This window comes from Chiloscyllium plagiosum, chromosome 4 (assembly GCF_004010195.1).
Source record: "Chiloscyllium plagiosum isolate BGI_BamShark_2017 chromosome 4, ASM401019v2, whole genome shotgun sequence".
NCBI classification, from domain to species: domain Eukaryota; kingdom Metazoa; phylum Chordata; class Chondrichthyes; order Orectolobiformes; family Hemiscylliidae; genus Chiloscyllium; species Chiloscyllium plagiosum.
Genome location: NC_057713.1, coordinates 88,179,437 through 88,203,002, shown reverse-complemented (window position 1 = coordinate 88,203,002; position 23,566 = coordinate 88,179,437). Strand labels below are relative to the sequence as shown.

The 23,566-nt window shown below is 39.7% G+C and overlaps 1 protein-coding gene across 2 annotated transcripts in view; it reads right to left on the bottom strand.

The window, feature by feature from the left end:
• Positions 1-23,352, bottom strand: part of si:ch73-193i2.2 (transient receptor potential channel pyrexia) — a 68,142-nt gene extending 44,790 nt beyond the window's left edge. The window contains exons 1-6 of one of the 2 annotated variants that reach the window (XM_043689416.1): positions 23,281-23,352; positions 21,587-21,737; positions 13,649-13,810; positions 12,075-12,184; positions 11,094-11,184; positions 8,983-9,011 (exon numbers count right to left, since the gene is read on the bottom strand). In XM_043689416.1, the coding sequence (XP_043545351.1) occupies positions 8,983-9,011; positions 11,094-11,184; positions 12,075-12,184; positions 13,649-13,810; positions 21,587-21,737; positions 23,281-23,343 (606 nt within the window). In that variant the 5' untranslated portion in view covers positions 23,344-23,352. Of the gene's footprint in view, positions 1-8,982; positions 9,012-11,093; positions 11,185-12,074; positions 12,185-13,648; positions 13,811-21,586; positions 21,738-22,471; positions 22,552-23,280 lie in introns of those variants that run through there. The other variant, XM_043689418.1, reaches the window with a different exon arrangement.
• Between the last annotated feature and the right edge of the window lie 214 nt (positions 23,353-23,566).

Sequence of the window (23,566 nt, the reverse complement as noted above, 5' to 3'; positions counted from 1 at the left end):
TTTCGAGGAGCTCCATGGAGGGCTCTCTCCATGAGCACTAGTGAGTTTTCTCACACAATTTTATGCTGCTCACCTCATTATGACTATTTCATGCCTCAATGGCACCCCCTTGTTCAAGCCAGTGGCGGAAGAAGTCACCACCGCCAGGATCTTGAGGGATTTCTGCTGTTGGTACCAGATTTATACCTCAACTGTGCACGAGGTTAATTGCTAAAAGCCATGAACTTCCCTTCACATTTGCAGTGTGGAAAAAATTGGCCTAGAGATGGCCAATAGGCATATGCCAGAAACATCAACTCTCCTGCTTCTCAGATGCTGCCTGACCTGCTGTGCTTTTCCAGTGTCACACTTTTTGACTATGATCTTCAGCATTTGCAGTCCTCACTTTCTCCGTGCCTGAGAAATTGACTTGCAGGTTGGAGAGGTCCACCAACAACATCTGCACCTTACATCTTGAACATTTTGAAATTGAGATGGGGGGACCTGTATCTAGGTAGTATCTAGAGGCATATCTGGGCCCTCTAGCCACAATAATGCCTGAGGTCAACCATACAAAGCTCCAAGGCCAACAGGCTGCACTACGGGGGAAGGCTCACTTCACCCCAACTGCTCCTAAACACAGTTAAAATAAACACAACGCTGGGTTACAGTCCAACAGGTTTATTTGGAAGCATTAGCTTTCATTGCGCTGCTCCTTCATCAGGTGAAGGAGCAATGCTCCAAAAATCTAGTTCTTTCAAATAAACCTGTTGGACTATAACCTGGTGATGTGTGATTTTTAACTTTGTCCATCCCAGTCCAACACTGGCAATTCCATACCTAAACACAGTGAAACAGAAAGCTAAAAGAAAATCCTCTAAGGGCACACAGTTGGCTCAGGAAAATATAATATCACATTTTTCAATGTACATTTGTTTTTTATTATTAACTATGTGAATGAATATCATTTTAGCTGCAGCTACAAGAATGAATATAGAGATGGATTCCAGACCCAAACCACTCGTTGTGTGGACACACTTTTTTCATTCTTTATTTGCCACATTTGCAATCAATTCAAATTCTGCATCCTCCTGTTCTTTCTTGTTTTATGAGCATGACGTTGCTCCCTCATAACTCTGTCCAGCCCCTCATAAGTTTGAAAATGTCTATCTTATGTCCTGTTAGCCTTCTTCTCTCCAAGGAGTACAGTCCCAATCCTTTCAAACTATTTCCAGTTTCTCATACCTGGAACTATTCTTCTAAAGCTCCTCTGTACTCTCTCCAATGCATTCACATCCTTCCTATAATCTGATACCCAGAACAGAACATAATACTCTAGCTGAAGGCTAATTATCTTGCACAGGTTCAGCAGCACTTCCTTGCTCTTGTATCCTATACTTTGGTTCATGAAGCCCATGGTTTATTAATGGCTCTCTCCTCCTCTCCTGCCAGGTTCCCTGATCTGTGCCCATATACTGTGCACCCACCTCTGCTCCTGCAGCCCTTTATAATTGTACCCCTGAAGTTGTATTGTCTGTCTATTTTCCTTCTTCCAAAATGCCTCACCTCACACTTTTCTGCATTGAACATCATCTGCCACCTATCCTCCTATTCCATTACTTGTCAGTGTTTTATGAGGTTCTACACTGTCCTCCTTACAGTTTATAATGTTTCAAAGTTTTGAATCAACCAGAAGAGACTCTACAAATATTCCCATCCAGAATGATGAGGAAGCTATCTGTGCAAAAGACAAGTGTGAAGGATTTACATATATCTTTAGCCAGGAATGCAGAATGGATGATGCATCTCCAAATCCTTTGAGGTCCCCGGTGCCAGTCTTCAGACAATTCGATTGCTGAAGGCACTGAGTACAGCAAAGGTCAGAAGTTCTGACAACATCCCAGCAATAATACTGCAAACCTCTGCTTCAGAACTAGCAGTGCCTCCTAGTCAACTTTAGGATTCAAAGCAATCTGAAAGGACAGATCTGCCTTGTAGAGCAGAAAGTTGGATTTGACAGTGGGGGTTATTTCTGATAGCAGACAGAAGGAAGATTCGGGTCAAGCGTAATCAGAAGCATCACCACCACAATCTCCATTGCTTCTGGTAGGATTCTGCGAATACTTCACAAGCCTGATCAGTTGATTGTGAACTGATATTAGGTCTGAGCAAACTTTTAAAGGTGGCCTTTTGGTTGAACCAAGTTCAGTGCTATTGCTGCGTAGGCTGCTGGTACTGCTGGTATGTGTGACATTGATGTAGCGCAACATGTTCAGCAACATGAAGAGCTGCTGAGTAATCACAAGCTGTCTGAATGTATATGGGCACTGAAACACAAAGCAAGCCAAAAGAATTGAAAGGCTTTAAACGTTGCAGAAATGGCAAATGGAAAAAGACAAGGCAAGGCATAGCTGAGATGCTGTGAGCATATCAGTAGGTATATCTCAAGTGAGCACTAGGAGACCAAGCGAGAAGCTCTGAGGTGCACATTGCTCCAATCCATGAGATGGATGCTTTTTCCTGTGCAAAAAGTGGCATATCAGCAGCATTATATTATCAGTGCACTCCAAAGCGCAATATCAAAGTGGTATTCTAAGTTAGTCAGAAATGTGTCATGATGATGTGGTGAAGCTGGTACATTTCAATGCCAAACTCTGCGGGCAAAGAATACAGGCAGTCATGGGTGGAGCAAAACCTGAGATGTTGGTGAATGCTGACCAAGATGAAGGCTCAAAGGGGCATGCTTGATCTGGAGTCACTAGGTAACTGCTCAGAAATTCATATGAGGAATTGTTGTCATCATATGGAGAATAGCATACTGCAGATAAATTAGATGAATTTAAGTGTTAACAAGACGTAAATTTGTGCAAATAAACGTCTTGTTGCTCACTAGCAAGATTCTCATCTTGCTGTTCATACCTTGGGTGGAAAACCAGATTTGTTTTCTGTACATCGCAAATCTTATTTTTGCGATCTTGCTGTATTTTCCAACTGACAGTCTATTGCCCACAGTGTTCAGGTGTTGGGAGAGTTCTGCCCAAAGACCTGAAATTACCTTGCAACAAAGAGCCACTACATCATGGTGAAGTCAACAGAAATCCCCAAAAACCTAAATCCTGTCCCCAAATGGATCACTTATGATCATCAAGGAGGCAAATTCGGCAAAAGGCATTCATACATCCGTGGTTGATGGACATGGGCTGGTCATTTACATAGTCAGCTGTCTCTACTTAAATTCCATGCGAGCATCCCCACAGTCTAGAATCCAGAATGTGCAGTAGAGACTAGAGCAGAGCGGGTCTGTTTCAATTAATTCATTTCAGAGAGTCCGGTATCCAGAATACTGTATGCAGTTCTCATTGTCTCTTTTAAAAAAAAGTAAGAGGCACAAGGAGAAATTCCTGAGACTGCTCCTCATCTGAGAGGATTGGAACTGCTCCTAGGAACATGTTGAGACTTCTGTCCTGCAAACCAAATATGTCTCATTTCACTCCACTGCAAACCTTGCATGAACCCCGCTGTCAGTGTAATTCATTGCATTCCACTTCTGACCATTGGCCATCTCTCCCTTGTATTTTGTAGATACCATTGGGATGTCCACAGCCCCTGTGAAGAAATGGGCTGCTCTGCCAGAAGTATATGATTAGGGTTAGTACCTCCAACTTAGAGTCATAGAGATGTACAACCCTTTGATCCAACTTGTCCATGCTGACCAGATATCCCAACCCAATTTAGTCCCACCTGCCAACACCCAGCCCATATCTCTCCAAACCTTCCTATTCATATACCCATCCAGATGCATTTTAAATGTTGCAATTGTACTAGCCTCCACCACTTCCTCTGGCAGCTCATTCCATACATGTACCACCCTCTGCATGGAAAAGTTGCTCCTTAGATCTTTTTTAGACCTTGACGGACGCCTTACTGAAGTCCATGTAGATCACGTCCACCATTCTGCCCTCATCATAACTTCTGGGGAAGACAGTTCAGTGTCATCAAAGGAAACATTACCAAGGCTGTCTCCTTACGCTTGCCAGACCAGATGAGAATATCTTGCAGGAATATCACCTTTACAGAGTTTGGGAGCTCAAGCTGATGGGCTCCTCACTGCCGCAATGCTGCAGCTGGTCAAAAAAGGAAATACCCAGACCATTGAAGGGCTGCTGAAGTCCAAGTTCCTGCTCAGCCCCAACACCCCTGTGGTGTTGGCAATCAGGGATTTTGTCCACACAGAATCATAGAGTCATACAGCATGCAAACAGACCCTTTGGTTAAACTAGTCCATGCTAACCATGTTCCCAAACCAAACAAGACCTACTTGCCTGTATTCGGCCCATGACTCTCCAAACCTTTCCTATTTATGTCCTTATCCAAATGTCTTTAAACATTGTTACAGTACCACATTCATCATTTCCTCTGGCAGTTCATTCCATACATGAATCTCTGTCAAAAAGTTGCCCCTCATGTCCTTTTTTAAAACTTCCTCCTGTCACCTTAAAAACGTCACCATCTGCTATTAAGGCATTTAAACACATGAGCCTGAAGTTCTGGATTACTAGTGAGCACGGCACCACTGCTTTTAAAAATATGTGAGAATGGTATTACTTTTTTACAATAAAGAAATATCCAAAGAGAAATGTATTACCTGAAAGCTGGGACATGAAAAGTGTAAAGTCTTAATTCAATGCAGAACTATGCCTATGTTTGAACACAAGCAATGTACAGAGAGAAATAAACATTTTACCAACATTAATAAAAACCCCAAATGGTTGTGACTACACTTCTCAGCATGGAGGAAGTAATCATACAACAACATGACCACCTGAAAGATAACATCTCAGCTTCCTTCACTTGATTTCTAAAACACCTGTTTCAAAGTAGATCATAATCCACTTGAAGCATAGAGTTCCTATTCAGAAAATGATTATGGAACACATCGATTAAAAACAGTGTTCAGCTAATAAACATCTAGCACATGCACAATGAGGAACAAAAGTGACAGACAGTTATCTAGGAGGCAATGGATCATTGCCTTGAGGCACAGGAATGCAGCTACACTCTGGGGTCTCAATCATATGGCTGTCTGGCTCTCTCCATTGACAAGTTGGCAGAGGCAGCACAGTGGCTCAGTGGTTAGCATTGCTGCCCCACAGCGCCAGGGACCCAGGTTCAATTCCCAACTTGGGCAACTGTCTGTGTGGAGTTTGCACGTTCTCGGGCAACTGTCTGTGTGGGTTTCCTCTGGGTGCTCCAGTTTCCTCCCACAATCCAAAGATGTGCAGTTTAGGCAAATTGGCCATGCTAAATTGCCCATAGTGCTCAGGGATGTGTAGTTTAAGTGTATTAGTCATGATGAATATAGGGTAGGGGAATGGGTTTGGGTGGGTTACTGTTCAGAGGATCAGTGTGGACTTGTTGAGCTGAAGGGCCTGTTTCCACACTGTCGGGAATTCTATGATTCCATGGACAGCTATGTCCAGCAAATTTGTTTCCTGATGGATACCTGCACTCCATCGCCCCAGTTGTGATCGAAGGCATAGCAACATGGAGAACCTGGCACTCACTCCAGTGCCCTTTCCTCTCAAAGAAATAGGCCGCTGCCGGGAAGCAATCAGCCGGAGGTGGAAGCACACACACAGACACCTCAGACATATCCTAACAGGACACTCCAGAGGTGTCAAGGCCCTCCACCTCCACTGTGCCTGCTTCCTCAGAACTTGAAAGTTCAGGCTGAGGAATGTCCACGAGTCTTTGGTATATCTGGGCCAACGACAAACAAGCATCCCTTGGGAGCACCCAACAGAAGCTCCAATGCTGAACAGGCTCCCTCAGTCCTATCTGCAGAAAGTAGGACAACACAAATATGTAACAGCAATGATGGTGGGGGTGGGGGGAGTAATGTTAGAAAAATACTTTTGAGGACACTTTGGTGCCATGGGTGACAACACACTGTATTGTAAAGGTTTGTAATAGTGATCTACCCCACCCCTCCAGAGTAAGTACTCGGACAAGTACTTTTCCTGGTGTATATTAATGTCCTAGAGCTTGGTGTACAGGGCACAATTTCAAAACTTGTAGATGATACAAAACTTGGAAGAGTTAAAATTGTGCGGAGGACAAGGTATAACTCCACACGAACATTGACAAGTTAGTGGAGTGGGTGTATAAATGGCACATTAATTTCAATGCAGAGAAAGGTGAGGTGATGCGTTTTTGTTGGAAGGACGTTGAAATGTAATCTAAATGTAATCTAAATAAAATAATCTAAATAATTTTAAGGCGGTTGCAGGAGCAAAGAAACCTGGCTGTATACATGCACAGATTATTGAAGGGAATTAAGTAAAATATACAGTACCCTTGGCTTTATTAACAGGGAGATAGAGTACAAGAGTAAGGAGGTGATATTGAACTTATATAAGACACATTTCAGATCTCAGCTGAAGTATTGTGTACATTTATTGGTGCCACATTATAGGAAAGATGTGAACTCATTGGAGAGAGTGCAAAAGAAGTTTACAAGAATGATTCCAGGGAAGAGAAACTTCCGTTATGAGGATTGATTGAAGAAGTTGTGACTGTTTTTGTTGGAGAGAAGAAGGCTTGGAGGAGTTCTGGCAGAGGTTTTCAAAGTCATGAATGGGCTGGATGTAGTAGTAGATAAGAAGAAACTGTTCCTATTTGAGAAGGGAACAGGAATGAGACAGCATTGGTTTAAAGTGATTTGCAAAAGTAAACAAATGATGTGATAAAAACATTTTATCTCAGTTAGGATCTTGAATACTTGACCTGGAAGTGTGGTGGAGACATTCAAAAGGGCATTGGTTACTTAGATTTTTAAAAATATGTACAAGTGTATAAGGATAAAACAGGAAATTAGCACAAAGTATTGATGCTTATTTGAAGAGTTAGTGCAGGAATGAGTGGTCAAATGGCTTTCTTCTACACCATAAAACTTCTGTGACTCTGTGAAACTTGATAAAGGAGAGCCAACGTATGTAGTATACTTACATTTTCAGAACGTTTTTGATAAAGCCCCCACAGGAGGCTGGTTAGGAAAGTTAAAGCACATGGGATCAGAAATAACATATTGTCATGAATTAATGATTGACTAACAAACAGAAAATAGCGAGTAGGAAAATATGGGTAATTCTTGAATTGTCAGGCTGTGACAAGTGGGGTACTATAAGGATCAGTACCTGAGCCCTGCTGTTCACAATACATATCAATGATTCAATGATTTGGAAGTGGGGACCAAATATATTATTTCCAAATTTGTGGATGATGCACAGTTAAACAAGAATATGTTTTGTGAGGAAAGTGCAAAGTGGTTTCAGGAGGATTTGGAGAGGCTTGGTGAATGAGCAAGAGGATAGCAGAAGGAATATGATGAGGAAGAATGTGAGTTTACCCACTTTGTTCGGATAAACAGATGTGCAGGGTATTTCATAAATTGGAAGAGGTTGGAAGGCTAAAATGCAGGTGCAGCAGGTTATTAGGAAGGCTAATGGAAAGTTAGCCTTTATTGCAAGAGTTGTGACATCTGGATTCAATTCTATAGGAACTTGGTTGTACCACATCTGGAGGACTGTGTGAAGTTTTAGTCTCCTTATCTCAGGAAATACATGATTGCCATTGAATGAGTGCAACAAAGACTTGTTGGCAGGCGATGGATTGCCAGGAATGTTTCATGAGGAGAGATTGGGCAAATTGGGCCTGTATATGCTAAAGTGTTGAATAATGAGAAGTCATTTTATTAAAACTTAGAAAATATTTAAAGGGATATACAGAGTAAATGAAGGTAAGATGTTTCTCCTGTCTGGACAGTTTAGAATTGTGGTCACTATTTTAAAATAATGGGATGTCACATCGATCCAAGATGAGGAAAATTTATTTTTATTCAAAAGTTGGTGAACCTTTTGAATTCTTTACCACAGAGGACTGTGGAAGCTGAGTCTTTGAGTATGTTTAAGGTAGAGAGCAATAGATTTTTGATTATCTATGGCATTCAGGATTATGGGATGGGTGTATAAGATGGTGCTTGATCAGAAATGATCATATTGAATGGCAGGGCAGGCTCAATGGACTAAAGGGCCTACTTCTGTTCCAATGAAATGATACATTATTCCTGACATTGTGATAGCCTTCACCAGTATTATTCTGTCATATTTCTTGCCATAGCCCATGCTGTTCAGGACCTTATCTGATTCCACAGCAGTTTTCTTTTGAAATAATTTCGGCTACCTGCCTCAAAAACCTGTGGTAGTGAGTACCATAACACATTAACACATTTGAAAAGTCAGTTCCAATCTTGAATGCTGAAAGGGTATTTGTTGTAGGCAGAAAATTATTTTTCAGACACAGGGAATGCTGGAGAAACTCAGCAGGTCTGGCAGTGGTTGCGTTCTTGTGCAACCCCACGTTATAGAAAAATCGTGATTTAGAAACAGTGCTTAAAGTGTTCGCTCTGGAATCACGTTACAACCAACATACATTTTAAAAGTTTGTACATTAGAAACAATATCCCCAATTGATCAACCGCATTATAGCAAATTCACGTTAATGAAACATGTGTTATTGCAGAATGACCTGTAGTTAATATGGTAAAACTGAAATTTGATGGTTGCATTAATTCATAGCAGCATTATTGAACACATTCTTCTGTTTACCATCCATTGACCACTTTACATTTTAATGATCCAGATTATACTTAACCTCTGAATCCTACTCAATAGAGACACTTCCATTTAAACATGGTGTTTGCCAATAATCCCAGCTCAAGGCCAGTTAGGGTTGGACAACTATTGTTGGATTAAAAAGAACGTAGGAATACATCCAGTTAAAATCCTGGCTATCTTTAGTTCCTGGTTACAACTGGTGATTATCATTGGACTTGAGAAGCCTCATGTAATAATTGATCTCTATTCAAATCATTTCAGTGAAACAGAGACTTTTCCTGGAGCCTTAACAGAACATTCTATTTATCAAAACGGAAGTAGTACTTACCAATGACTTGGCACGACTATTAGCTGTTTCTGTTTCAAAGCAGATTTTGGAAAAATCAGAGCTTTAATAAATATCAAATGTAATTTTCTTGATCTGTACAAGTTACTGTAATATAGGTCCATCATTCTTCATCTCTATTATTTACAGCCTTGCTAAACAAGCGTTTCAGGTAACTTAAAACAAATGTGAATTCCAATATTGTCACTTTGTTATATTCCCCAACTCTGGTGTTTCCCTGCCAGGACATTGTAAATGACTTCAAAGATAATCCAGGCTCAACACTGCGAGGTTTTAATTGATTGTAGACATACAGGAGACTTGAAGAACACAGCAAGCCAGGCAGCATCAGGAGGTGGAGAATTCGATGTTTCAGATGTAACCCTTCTTCAGTCTTATGTTCTTCCAGTCTCCTGCCTGTCTACTTTGGATTCCAGCATTGGCAGTTTTTTTTTAATTTCATGCCATTACAAAGTTAGTTTAGCTGGACAGTGACATATTGAAATTCTAATAAGAATCTGCTGGAATAGTTGAATTTCAGAGCTAATATAATTTGTGTTGCTGATTCATATTAAGTTGTAATATAAACATTACCAACATCATCTTCATTATGGCCACAGCCAATAACAATGTCAGTTATGTTATCATTTATGTATCGCACATTTCTGTTTCCTGCTAGCTCGAATTATTTTTGCTGCCAAAGCTCCAGAATCATTTCCAGTATTGTAATGTGAAGTGAATTAGAAGTGACATAGAGGCATCTGTTTTCTGAAGCATAAGAGAAGGTTGTACACCTCACCTCATAGACGAGGAATTGTGGGTAGGTGCACAGAAAGAAAGGGAAATGAACAGGTCCTCTTCAGATAAACCAATAGGACCATGAATTTGGAAAATGTTTCACATAAATGAGTGCATAAAGCATCCCCTTTTAATTGGCAAGCCCAACAAAATTGATGATTTTTCACAAACAATACAGCTATTTTTACAAAAAGCCTCAAATAACTAAATTAAAAGATATGAAAACACCAATGCAAACATTGTGTTGGCTGATCACAGAAGGCAAACAATATTGCCTTAATTGGTAGCTGGGGTTCTGAAAAACAGGGATCTTTCTAGGATAGACGCAATGGAACACAATCAAATGTATCCCCCTACATTTTGTGAGTTGGGTAGGCCCACAAATATTGATACTTAAATAAAAATGTGATAAAATAAATAAAAACTTTAAGATCTGGTGAATTAAAATAAACATTCTATGCAAGACCCACTAGCCTTGGAAGGGAACACAATTGAAAGATCCCACTTTGAAGTAAGTTGGTCAAGTATAGAGTCAGACAAGCCTCATTTGACTAGGTTGCATTTACAGACCACTTATTAAAGCAGCAGCACAACAATAATATGTGCCGTATCCAAACTGATTTTGAAGCAAATCAAACCATGAAACAACAAACCATGTCATCATTGGTGAAGAGAGTGTAGATCAAAAAGGAAATACACACGTCATAAGTAGCAGCACAAAGGATCATTAGTAAAATTAGAGAGAAAATTAGAGCAATTGAATGTTTCATTGGAAGTCACCTTGTTTGTAGCTCAAGCAAACATTGACTGATGTATCAATCACAGTTAGCACAAGTTTTTCAAAACTATACAATCTCTACTGAAGTCACTCTGGAGATTCAAGTGCAATAACATGTATATTTTCTTAGAAAAAGTTATTGATCATTAATGAGGATTTAAAGGAAAGCAATAAAGATGCTTCTGAGCAGGAGAATAGGACATAGACTGTGCCATTCACTCTAGCAAATCATGAATGATCTTCTCCTTGTGTGTTTTAACTAAGTAGTTTAATCAGTCTACATTGGTATCACTCACTTCAAAAAGAATTTATGAGATAAGTACGCAGGTGGGGCATGGGTTCCATGTGACTAGAGCCATGTTATATCACTACGTTATTAATCTAAAATTGTTCAACAAATTGATATCCCCTGATAATTGTGTAAATCATAGATCCAAAATAGTTGCACATGGGTCTTCCGTATTCAGCTGAGACTCAGCCTGTTTATGTGAATCAAACTTTAGAACAATACATCCATTTAATTGGTGTGTCACCTTACCAGAAGGTTGGGGTATTAGAAGATTCAGCATGAAGTACTGTTTTCGGTTAGCTCTGTCCTTAAAGATGAATTGATCCAAAGCCGTATATGCCTATGGGGTACAGGCAAAGGAGATACTTTATTCATCATACATTCTGAGGTTATCTAAAAATCCTTTCAACCCTTTTTTCCTTTTCCTTTCCTTACAGGAGGGTAGTGACACATTTGCAAGTAAAATTCCATGTGGCCAGCAATCCTTTGGTTATATTAACCAAAGTAATGTTCCTTCTCTGCACACAAATTGCTGCCTTTAATTGACAATTTCACTTGTATTGAGTCACTGGACAAGAAGAAGTGAAGAAGGGCTTATGCCCGAAACGTCGATTCTCCTTCTCCTTGGATGCTGCCTGACCTGCTGCGCTTTTCCAGCAACACATTTTTAAGCTCTGATCTCCAGCATCTGCAGTCCTCACTTTCTCCAAGAAGAAGTGTCAACCTTGGCTGCCTTCCCCTTTCTCTACCTTGGTTATACTGACGTGCTTCACGTGCTCCCCAAACTCAACTCAGGACCAATCCTGCTGCCTGTTTAACTCAGTGCCACATCAAAAAGTGGAATCATGCATCAACAGCAACTTCCATTAATTTAATACTCCTCATGTAATCGAAAGGAATTATGGCAATTGTGAAAGAAGCAGTGGGTAATTTAATGGAGGAGTATAAAAGTGCACCCCAAGTGAAGGATTTTTAGGAGATATTTGAAGAAAAGCGGGCAATGATAGAATAAATATTTTGTGAGAGAATTCTACCAAAGAATAGTATGGATTTTTTAAGAACCACATAAGGCAGTGGTGTGAAAGGAATAGAATTAACAGACAGCTAAGTTCACTGTGAAAGGTGCATGGCAGACATGCAGTTGTAGAAGATTGTTCAGCTGGATTAGATCAGAACCTTACGTTTTGATATATAACTGGGACATCAAAATGAATATTTCAATCTACTCACAAGTTGAGGCATGTTTGCTGCCATCAATGTAAGACATAATTGTCCTGTATTATCATGAACTCCTGCATCTGCGTGGCACTGCAATAGCAATCGAGCTGACTCAGATCGATCTGAGAGGGAACATCATAAAAGAGAATAATTTAGTGATTGCAGAATTGTTCGGTACAGATAGAGAATGCTGCAGTTTACTTCTAATTTAATCCATCCCAGACTTCAGAATACCTGTAGAAAATAACATGGATGCCAGAAATCAGATTGTGATGATAAGTCTCTGACTATCGTTGACTCTGTTTCTCTGGTCACATATAATAACAGGTCATTTCTTGCAATTTCCATTTATCAGGATACCTGAGTTTGCATATTTTTCAGTAACTCATTTCAATTTATTTTTCTGAAATGCTGTTTCCATAAATAATTGTGTTATAATGAGTAGTCCACAGTGGAGATATTATCATTGTGTTAATATGAATAGACTAGTAATTCAGAGGCCCAGGCTAATAGAGGGACATGGATTTAAACTTCACTATTACAATAGGTAGAATTTAACTTCAATTAATAAAATCTGGAATTGAAAACTGATCTCGATCACAGTAACAATGAAGCAACTATTGACTCATGTGAAAATGCATCTACCATCCTTTCCTGTCAGGTCGACACATGACTCCAAATCCACAGTAATGTGAAAGATTTTTAACTGCCCTCTAAAGTACCCTAACAAACCACTCAGTTCCAAGGCTATTATGATGGGCAACAATTGCTGGCCTTGCCAGAGTTGCCAATTCCCAAAAAGAGAATAATTTTTAAAAATAAATTCTCATTTATGTCGACATGACCTGATGGACTTTGCCCTAATTAATACATTGGTTTTAATTTACAGAATTCCTTGGATTTAAGGAAGGCCCATCAGAATTTAAAATAGCGAATGTAACTCCTTTATTCAGAAAGGCAGGGATAAAGAAAGCAAGAGACAACAGGCCAGTTAGCTTAACATCTGTCATAGGGAAGATGTTCAAAGTTATTATTAAAGATGTTATAGCAGGGCAATTGGAAAGGTTAAAGATAGTCAGGTGGAGTAAACATGGTTTTGTGAAAGGGAAATCATGTTCAACTAAATCAGTGGACTTTTTTGAGGAAGTAACATGCTGTGGAGGAAGGGGAGATAATAGATGGACTGTATTTGGATATCTGGAAGGTATTTGATAAGGTTCCATATCAAATGTTATTATGGAAAATAAATCTCATAATGTCGGTGGTAACATATTGATATGGATAGAAGATTGATTAGATGGCATAAAACAGAGTGTAGGTATGATTGAAACTTTTCTTGGTGAAATCAGAACTCCTGTGAAGTGTGAACCAACAAATCTCCAGGTCAAATAAGACCCCCTGTAAAATGGGAAGACCTGGATCCTCAGGTAAAAGTAAAGATACATAGTCACAGGTCTAACAAAATTGATGAGAAAATAAATATTTTATCTGTTATGCACTTATGGCCAGCAGAACTCACAGGCCATCCAGTGCTGCCTGCTCACACCCAAAGTATCAACTTAATAAAAATAAATCATGAATCTTACCAAGCTCTGTTGCCAGCTGCAAAGGGGTTCGCTGTTTATAATCTCGCGCTTTCATGTTCGCATCATGTTTCAACAGGCAGTGCAGGGCATTAGCAGCATCATACTTAGCTGCATAGTGAACTGGTGTCTGCATCATTCCAGACGTTTTTGCTTCAATGTCCGCTAAAAAAGGGAGATGCTATACACAATTACAATGGATACACAGAATTTGTAGATAATTTTGTGACATTCAAGTTACTGTACTGTGGCTATGTTTGTTCCCATTCTGCATATCATGATATTTTGGCATTGCACCTACATTATGCATGGTAGAGAATCCTGCATATTGATGCGCCAGCTGAAAGATACTTGATTCTTTTTCTGCTAACTGGCAATGAATCAAGATCACCCTGTTTTATGGATTTCATCAGTTCTTAACTCCACCCTTAGTGCCCCCAAACTTCATGTTTTCAAAACCATGAAAAAGTTGCATTCCACATCCGAAGCATAAGAACTTATCAGTGGACCTGAATATTGAACAAAATGTATAATGGACGATTGATTGATTTTGCCTGCTTGTGGAGATGCTTATAGAACATAGGAATAGGCCCTTTGGCTCACCATGACTGTTCCAACCATGATGCCATTCTAAACTAACTCCATCTGCCTGCATGTGGTCTGTATCCCTTATTTCTTGCCCTTTTCATGTGTCTGTCTAAACGCATCTTAAATATTGCTATTGTAAGAGCTTTCACCACATCCCATAGCAGTCTATTCCAGGCATCTACTACCTTCTGTGTAAAAAAACTTGCCTTGCACATCTCCTTTAAATGCTGCCCCCTCACCTTAAACCTATGCCCCCCAGTATTTGAGATTTCTAACCTGGGAAAAAAAGACTGACTATCCATCTGATCAAAATCTCTCATAATTTTACAGATTTATCAGTACTGCCTCTGCTTCTGATGCTTTAGCAAAAACAATGCAAGTTTGTCCAACCTCTCCTTATAACTAATACATTTCAATCCACATAACATCCTATAATGTGGCAACCAGAACTCTGTGATGCAATTTATGGCAGAGTTTATACTCTACTACCTTCATACAATGTTGAAAGCTTTCAGGAAAGCAAATTGAAATTTGTGCTTTCACAGCAAAAACCACACTCAATTAAGCCATGTTGTCTCAATTAACCATATAAATAATATGCCATTTTTAAAAGGTCTGTGGTTTATACTGTACATTTAAAATTCAATATCACTCAAATAATTATGGTCAATTACTTGTGGTCAATTTGTACCCTGTTTGTTATATTTCTACCTGTCCAACTTAGCAAGGATTTTAGCAGCTAAATTCATAATACATCATCGCCACTAGACAAGAAGATAAGAGGCAAACGGGCAAAGAGGAGATCACAAATTGCCACTAAAAGTTAATCAGATCTTGCATCCAATAAGGGCTAGGGCCCAGAAGTTAAGGTGAAGGCCTAAAAACAGCAATGAAAATGAAAAAAAGGCTGTTGACTTAAATTTCTGATGAAGTTAATTATCCACTAGGAGATAATCCAATGAATACTGTTTTCACCTTAGATTTTCTATGGTGTAATCTTGTATTGGTCTCTTTGGATCCAAAGCATTCCCCAGAGACGACAGTATGTGGTATAAGTATTTTCCAGTTGATGAAAATAAAAATTGGACAGAATGTTCAAAGGGCTTCTGATTTACTTTGAGCATGTCTTGTGCTACTTGGAAGACAAAGTCCAACCCCCTTGGCATCTTAGTCCCAGACATCTGTCAAATCCACATTTTAAGTGGCTGGATGAACTATTCCCTGTATTTATAATAGTCTGAAAAGATTAATCCTGAGGAGTGCCATAAGCATCATCCACTATCGTGGTGTCATATGTATGTCTGGGATGAACAATTTAGGATCTTGGAGGAGTAAATGCCAACAATCAAATCCTCCTCATTATCTCTGCAACAAAGTGTATCATATCAATTATTACAACCAGACATTGGGTGAGGTTCCTGAATTTTTTACAATTCTACACCACATACCACAAATCAATAAAGTCCTGGATGAGGAAGGGTGAACTTGCTACCCTTGGTTATTCACTCACTCTCTGCATTATCACTACAAGTTTAATTTTAAGAGGATTTCTTCCCTTGTGGATACCTTTCTGACAGATGCCAATGAACTTATGTTTTAAAGGAACCAATTTAACCAGGCTTTCATGAATTAAAAAAAGGTGAGCTTATTAATAAACGCATGAGGAAGAACTTATGCCTGAAATGTCGATTCTCCTGCTCCTCAGATATTTCCTGACCTGCTGTGCTTTCCCAGCACCACACTCTCGACTCTGATCTGCAGTCCTTACTCTCTCGATAGTAACACAACACACATACACACTGAGTAGAAATAATCCAAAAAGATCAAAGTTAAAAGAAAATCAGTCTCCAGCATTGGAGGATCTGAGCTACAGGGAGAGGCTGAACAGGCTGGGGCTGTTTTCCCTGGAGAGTCGGAGGCTGAGGGGTGACCTTATAGAGGTTTACAAAATTATGAGGGGCATGGATAGGAATAAATAGACAAAGTCTTTTCCCTGGGTTGGGGAGTCCAGAACTAGAGGGCATAGGTTTAGGGTAAGAGGGGAAAGATATAAAAGAGACCTAAGGGACAAATGTTTCACGCAGACGGTAGTACGTAAATTGAATGAGCTGCCAGAGGATGTGGTGGAGGCTGGTACAATTGCAACATTTAAGAGGCATTTGGATGGGTATATGAATAGGAAGGGTTTGGAGGGATATGGGCCGGGTACTGGCAGGTGGGACTAGATTGGGTTGGGATATCTGGTTGGCATGGACGGGTTGGACCAAAGGTTCTGTTTCCATGCTGTACACCTCTATGACTCTAATTGTTTGTCAAAAGTGGATTATTTAGACCAAAGGGTCTGTTTTAGTGCTGTACATCTCTACGACTCTATGACTAAGATAACATTGTGATCATTGCTGGATGGCATTGGTAGCATTGACAATGGCAGCTTAGCAGCCAATTTTGAGATTCTGCAAAGTATGTGGACTAGCAATGTTTAAATTCTATAATCTGATTATAATACCTGAGACTTTCCTGGTCTGGAATGGTTTTAAAAAGGTCCACAGCAATCAGCTGATCATACAAGTTAGCCAAGTTTCAGGAAATAAGTGTGGACTAAACAAAATTGTCAAGATTGAAATGAACTTTTTTATTTTAAAACCGAATCTAGTTGAATTAATCAGGCGTGAATCATCCCTCATATATTTTTGATTTACAACTGTACGATAGGTTTCAGGTTTCAGAGATGAAAGATATCACCATATTTTATCAAGTTTGGAAAGAGCAGGACACCCAGTGACTATATAATTTGGAGAGAAACATCTGAACATTGAGAAGTCAAAAAATTCTGTGATTTGCTACTGCTGAGGATACAATACTTCAATGAAACAACCATGGTACCATGTTAAAATATTTATGCCTCAAGGATACTCTAAGAACTTTAAACAGTTTACTCCGTTTATTTCCCTTTTATACTAGACACTATTTCTTTTTAACGTTGTACATGTGTTTCTGTATTTTTGATGTTGTGTCATTATTTTTATGAAGGCTTGTAAATAGTAAAATTGTTTTTTCTTTTATCCAATAAAACCTTGTGAGAACATAAATCTTTATTGCACCAACTGAGGAGGTTAAAAAATTATCCAATTCATCCTTCTTTACCTGTTCAAAGCAAGTTGTAATACTTTAATGCAACAACTATTGAAATGGCTAGATCAACATGGTTCAACAGATTTATATATTTATGATGGCATGCCTGATTGATTAAAGTAAATTGACAACAAATATGCAAGATTTGCTCTTTTCTGCAGTGTCAGCTAACATTCAGTTAGTAGCATTTTTGCTTTTGAGTCAGAAGGTTGTGGTTTCATAGCCTCAGACAATGGTTTCAAATCAAAACTCTTGGCTCATATTCCAGTGCAACACTGATGGAGTGCTGCATTGTTGGGGGTGTTGGCCTACATGTGACTCCAGGCCCACAGTAACACTGAGGGAGTGCTGCATTGTTGGGGGTGTTGGCCTACATGTGACTCCAGGCCCACAGTAACACTGAAGGAGTGCTGCACTGTTGCAGGTGTTGACTTTCAAGCGAGATGTTAAATTATGGGCTTGTTTGTCGTTTCAGGCGAGTACAACAGATCTCATAGAACTATTTTGGAGAAGAATAGTGAGGCTATCCCTGTGCAAGACCTTGATAACACAATTATGTTTTTGGTTTGAAGTGAAATTTTAGGATTTTCCTTGATAATCTTTTCAAACAGTTTAGTTTGAGTTTTGCGAGTGAGACGACTAACACTTTTGCATTAAAACTGACCTTGAAAACCTGAAAGTGCTGAAATTTCTGCATTCATGCTGTCAATTTTAATTATAGAATGTGCAAGTACAGACTTGTTTGCCAGCTTTAAAGAAAAGAGCAAAATGTTTGAATCTTGCAGTTTGCACTATCTTAAGCAAGTACCAAGTATTTTAAATAGTTTTTACTGTCTTGTATCAGCTGTACTTGTGTAATAGAATATTTTGTTTCGAAAGGACATCCTAATATTTGTTTTTCACTGTCTCGGTACTTTGGGAATGTTTAGGTGGATTATTTATAATATTTTTCATTAAAACATAGTTGCATGTGGGCATTTGAATCTAAAGTGGATGTGTGATATATGTACACAATGGAATGTAACTTCTGAGCCTAAGAAAATGGAGACAGGTACTTGTTTAGCCTGCATGATTCTAGTTAGAGGCAGGGTGACACCATATCACTTTAAGCCAATGCAAATTCTTCTGATAAGGGATGAGCAACTCTTAGAATTAGGGATAAAAATTGTAAACTTGGAGTCTCTGCTGGCACAATTTTACCTTTTTTTTTAAGATTACTTACAGTGTGGAAACAGGCCCTTTGGCCCAACAAGTCTACACCGACCCTCTGAAGAGCAACCCACCCAGACCCATTCCCCTATATTTACCCCTTCACCTAACACTACGGGTAATGTAGCATGACCAATTCACCTAACCTGCACATTTTTGGACTGTGGGAGGAAACCAGAGCACCTGGAGGAAATGACAGGGAGAATGTGCAAACTCCACACAGACAGTTGCCTGAGGCAGGAATTGAACCCATGTCTCTGCTGCTGTGAGGCAGCAGTGCTAACCACTGTGCCACTGTGTTTCTGTTCTGTAATTCTCTGAGTCAACATAACATCATGTCAGAGACAGAAAAAAGGCATCACCTGTGGTGACAACATTCAAGTAATCATTGGTCTTGAAGGATTAAAACGTTCATATTGTCTTTACTACTTTTTGTTATGTATATATAAAATCTTGCTTCAACATAATTCATATATCTTTTTTGATCAAGGGCAACTGAAGACCCTCATTGTGACAAACTAACACTTAAAAATACAGATACTTTAAGTATCTGATTTATATCTCAGAACCAATAAAACTTACAATTGGTACCTTGGCTGATATTAGATTACTTACAGTGTGGAAACAGGCCCTTCGGCCCAACAAGTCCACACCGACCCGTATACCACCCAGACCCATACACCTACGTTTACCCCTTCACCTAACACTACGGGCAATTTAGCATGGCAATTCACCTAACCTGCACATTTTTGGATTGTGGGAGGAAACCAGAGCAAACCCACGCAGCCACGGGGAGAATGTGCAAACTCCACACAGAGAGTCGCCTGAGGCGGGAGTTGAACCCGGGTCTCTGGCGCTGTGAGGCAGCAGTGCTAACCACTGTGCCACCGTGCCGCCCACCTCAATATCCATCCCTCAATCAACACCACCAAAACAGATTATCCTCTCATTGGTGTTTATGACAATGGATGGATTTCTGATGACCAGATGGTAGATATACAAATGTAAATGTGAGTTGCACATGGAAACCCTGCAGAATCTTCATTGTGCAGGCTCTGAAGGTATTTCCAAGGAAATTGAAGGTTCTGCTGGGCAACTTGTCTGTGTTTGGACCCACTGAAAGTTTGCATTTAAATCAGAAAATGTGGAGGATTTCAATGAAACTAAGTAAGTAGCTACTCAGGAAAGGTGAGGCTTTTAAAAATGTGGTCTAACTCCTTAGTAACTACTTACCCTCAACCAGATCATTAAAACCTCCAAAATTTTGATCCAACAACCACCCCACCCACAGAACTGGCACTTTCCCTGGGACCCGGAAGCCTGCTTCGATCTGCGTCAAACTTCCCCTGCCACTGTCTCAGCCCCTGATCAGCACCTGAAACTCCCAGATCTTGTGCCAACTTCCCCTCAACTACCACCCACCACCTCACTGTAACTAATTTCTCGTATTCACCCTGATCTACCCTATACACTGTCACTTACTCGGTCCCCTTGATAACTTGAACTCTGGCATTCTACCCATTTGGTACCTTACCCCTTACCCCTTGGCAACCTACATATCTGACATTCAACTTACTTTGCACCTTACACCCTACTTGTCTGGCATTCTACCCTGGCAAACTAATCCCCTCTCCAGCTGCACCTTACCAAACTGGCAGCCCTGCTTTTGTGGCAGTCGACCTAACTAGCACCTTATTTACTTTGCACTCTATTCCCAAGACATCTAGCATTCTCTCACCTGGCACCCTTCACCATTCCCAGCTGACATCATATTTACCTTGCATCCTGGCATCCTAACCTCCTTGCACTTTATTTGCCTGACATTGTACCCCCACAACCATCTGGGACCTTACCCTCGGCATCCTATGCCGACCCAGCTGACCCTCCTCTTACCTTGCACCCTGGTACTCTAAACACCTGGCACTTTATTTACCCTGCACTCTATCATCCCAGCAGCCTAACATCACACTTATTTGCTTATTGTTTGACAGCATCCAGCAGGTGAGTTCTGTGAAATGGGAGTCTGACAATTGTGCCCAACGAAAGAACTGTCAGAATAGAAATCCAGGGTTATATTTTTAGGGTTATATTTGTAAGCTTGGTGACAAAAAATGCGGAGGTCTGTTTGTTTGGAGACATATTTAATGAGGTTTGCAACTTAAGAAGTGAGGAGATGAGGTTAGTATTTTCGCGCATTTAAAGTAAGTACAAATTAAACGGTGCTGTTGCCTAGCAACAGGGGTCCAGTGACATGCACGGGCACAGAAAAATTCAGGAGTGAGTGAGTCAGGTAGACTGTGCGCGTCAGAGAGCAATAGCAGGAGCATTTAACTCCCTGGTAAGAAATCCTGCCAGAAAACATAGTTTCGGGAGCTCATGTTTGCCCTAAAGGTAAATCAATACTGATTTTAATTTGAAGTTTGTTTTCCATGTCTCATGGAGGGATAACATAAGAAATAAAGAAAGGACTTACTAAATGGACAGAAATTTGTTAGATGGCTGTACTCGTCTGTGCAGGACGCCTTGGTGTGAAAATAGTAATTTTTGGGGGGGTGGATTTTGGACTTTGTAGGGATATTGCAGGGATAAAAGGAATATTTTGACTTTGAACCCTTTTCTGGTGTTTGCAATGAAATCTTTCCAGTAATTTTGTTTAGGATAATATAGTTATATTTATTTATTAAACATTTTGTTATTTGTGTGAAGAGTGCAATGGCAGACCTTTGGGATGTGACTGATCTTCACTGTTTAGAAAAAAGCAAAACTAGATTCTGTCAAGCCAGGTTTCACTCTTGAATCTGACTTGTCAGGTGTTAACATCAGACTGGATCAGGACCGCTACCACATTTTTGTACATTCCAACAGTGATTACCATTGACTGTAATGTACTTTTGGGTGCCTAATGGTCATGAAATGTTACATAAATCCAGCCCTTCTTTCTTTAATATTCTCATGCAGCACTGCCTTCACAGCTCACCTACTCCTGCAAATTATTCCTGTAATTTATCTTACCATTACAGTCCAGAAGATAATCAACCATTTCAGGATAATTTACTGCCGCAGCCACGTGCAGTGGGGTTACACCATAGTTATCAGCCTTGTTCACGTCAGCATTTCTCTCGATCAGAAACTTGGCAACGTCAGGATGCCATGTTCTGGCTGCCTATTGAGACAGATATGAAATGCAGTCAGACTTTTGAGCAAGGGCCTCTTTAGTAACTCTGAACATGGAGATTCAAATGTCAACCTAAAATCAGTTTATAATGTTAATATATCATTGGGTCTTTGCCTGTTACTTGCACGACTGTGACAGATTTAGCTTGACAGTTCTTGAAGTGCAGGTTTGTTTGAAATAACATGAGTTGAAGCCATAACTTATTTTATTCAACACACAGCTGCATGTCAATGATAGTGAATGTTGACCACAGGATTTTAAAGCCCCCTGTCTGACGTGTTTTTTAGCAGTGGCCTTGAAAAATACAAAGGGTGATAAACCCATCAGTTTCCTGCTCACCCTCAAGCCAGTTTCCGTAATTTGGTGCATGCATGGGTGCCAAAATAGGCAATTTGCTTGCCGTTTTGAAATAAATAATTAGCAATTAATGCACGTTTCACATTGCCCAATCCATAAAATGGTTAATGTCACCATGCAGACAAGTGAACCTGTTTTTAACAAATATTTTTGCGAAGGAGGGAAAGATGGACGGTGGTAGGGACACAGCATTTTGGGCGTGTCATTTTTGCAGAGGGAGTAACCCATCCCAAAATTTTATTCTCCATTTGCTCTTTTCCATCTGGCCTCCAGAACCTGACACCCACCATACTCATCTCCCAAACACTCCCATCCCACCGCCCTAGGCAGCATGATCCCATCATGTCCAAAAAAAACATATTTACCAGTCTCTAATATCCATCTCCTGACCTTCCTGGGGTTGCTTGCAGTGCCAGCAAGACACACTATTCTATCTGGAGCTGCTGGAGCTGCTAAAATGGGCACACAGTCAAATTCCGAGGATGAGATTTCCTCCCACTGAGCAAGTCTCTACCCGTTTAACTCACTGGCAATTTGTTATTGCTGTGGGATGGGCTTCCTTAGGTCTATAAGCTGCTGGTCGATCCTTACAATGAGTATTGGGTGAATGGTGAATAAGTCTCCCCACCCTATGAAATTCAGTACCATGTTTTCAAGATTACATTTTAAAGTAAAGTGAAGGCAGATCTAGTATACAAAGTTACACATTTTAAAATGTTTCACTTAAACTTCATTTTATGACTTTAGAAGTTTATATAATGTGTTTACATTAATGATAAAGAAGGGGAAAATATTATTATATATGCATAATAGATATATTTATTAGGCAAGAATACATTTTCCAAAATACTTGTAGAAGGCCACTGTCAATTCTTGTTCCTAAGCACATTCAGTGATGATATAAAGGATTCAGATTGCTATTTATCAGCTTTGGAACCCTTTACTGCATTAAAGGCACTATATATATGAGGAATATTTTTAATTGATATTAGATATCAATGAGGAAATACTGACGACATTTCTCCTGAGCAGAATTCAATTCTAATAAAATCATAATGCAGGACTTGGTGCTACAATTTAAAAAAAACACATTAATCATAATTACTGAACACAAAAATGACTCATGGCAATAATGTTTTCCCTGAAATGAATCGTTCCATCAGATTCACATTACCCCGTGCAAAACGCCCTGTCCATATCTGTCAGTCGCATTGATATCGGCTCCACGTTCCAGCATGGTATTCAAACGTTCCAAATCAATCTAAAAATAAAAGAGTACAGATTTTTTTGGTTCTTAAAATTAATATTACCAACATTTAAACAAAGTCTAATAGGGAACAGATTCACATGGTTTCCAAGGTAGTCAGTGCAGTCCTTCCAAGCCTATTTGTTTGACAACAATAATATTTGATATATTCTTCCAAATGCTGCAATATTACATGAAAAATAGCGATGCTTCA